Genomic DNA, 681 nt, shown 5'->3' with positions numbered 1-681 from the left:
TTTCGCTTTCACAACGAAACACACAGCGTCTTCACGACATGACGGAGGCGGCAACAATACTACAGCGAGAATAAAAGTTACTTTCTTAACTTTCTTTGCGTGCACATTTGGGCGGAAACATTGAAATCACATCATATGACCCCTGTTAATGTTTCTTGATTCAAGAATTCCTAGATTCCTAGGAACACAAGACAAAAATACTAATCAAAGTAAATCATGTAATGCAGTTGGAGGTGAAATCATCTTCATGTCTCCATCTAGTGGCACAGATCAGTCAGTGCAACTCAAACACGTGATGAGCGCGAGTCATTAATGACGTGCAGTCTTCAGCATATTTGAATATTCATTAATGCTGGAATATATGTCTAACTGTGTGTGTGTGTGTGTGTGTGTTACAGACAGCTGTCCTGCTGATCGAGCTCCTAAAGGTCTCATCGGTGCAGCAGTAAGTGTGTCTGATGCTGTCTGTGATTGTGTTTAGTGTTGTGTGAGATTATCAGGGTGTGTGTTTGTGTCTGCAGGATGTTGTGCATGCTCCTCCTCCTCGTCCACTGCGCCTTAAACCAGGTGAGCACACTCTCTCTCTCTCTCTCTCTCTCTCTCTCTCTTTCACACAGACACACACACACACTCTCTCTCTCTCTCTCTCTCTCTCACAGACACACACACACACTCTCTCTC

The 681-nt window shown here is 44.1% G+C and overlaps 1 protein-coding gene across 1 annotated transcript in view; it reads left to right on the top strand.

Moving 5' to 3' along the window:
• LOC107569848 (cytokine-dependent hematopoietic cell linker) overlaps window positions 1-681 on the top strand; it is an 18,230-nt gene that overhangs the window by 6,929 nt on the left and 10,620 nt on the right. The window contains exons 4-5 of the mRNA XM_016256003.1: window positions 399-445; window positions 522-567. Coding sequence (XP_016111489.1) covers window positions 399-445; window positions 522-567 — 93 coding nt within the window. The remainder of the gene's footprint in view (window positions 1-398; window positions 446-521; window positions 568-681) is intronic.

This window comes from Sinocyclocheilus grahami, unplaced genomic scaffold (assembly GCF_001515645.1).
Source record: "Sinocyclocheilus grahami isolate Dianchi unplaced genomic scaffold, SAMN03320097.WGS_v1.1 scaffold1386.1, whole genome shotgun sequence".
NCBI lineage: Eukaryota > Metazoa > Chordata > Actinopteri > Cypriniformes > Cyprinidae > Sinocyclocheilus > Sinocyclocheilus grahami.
This window is presented reverse-complemented; position numbering and strand designations above follow the sequence as displayed.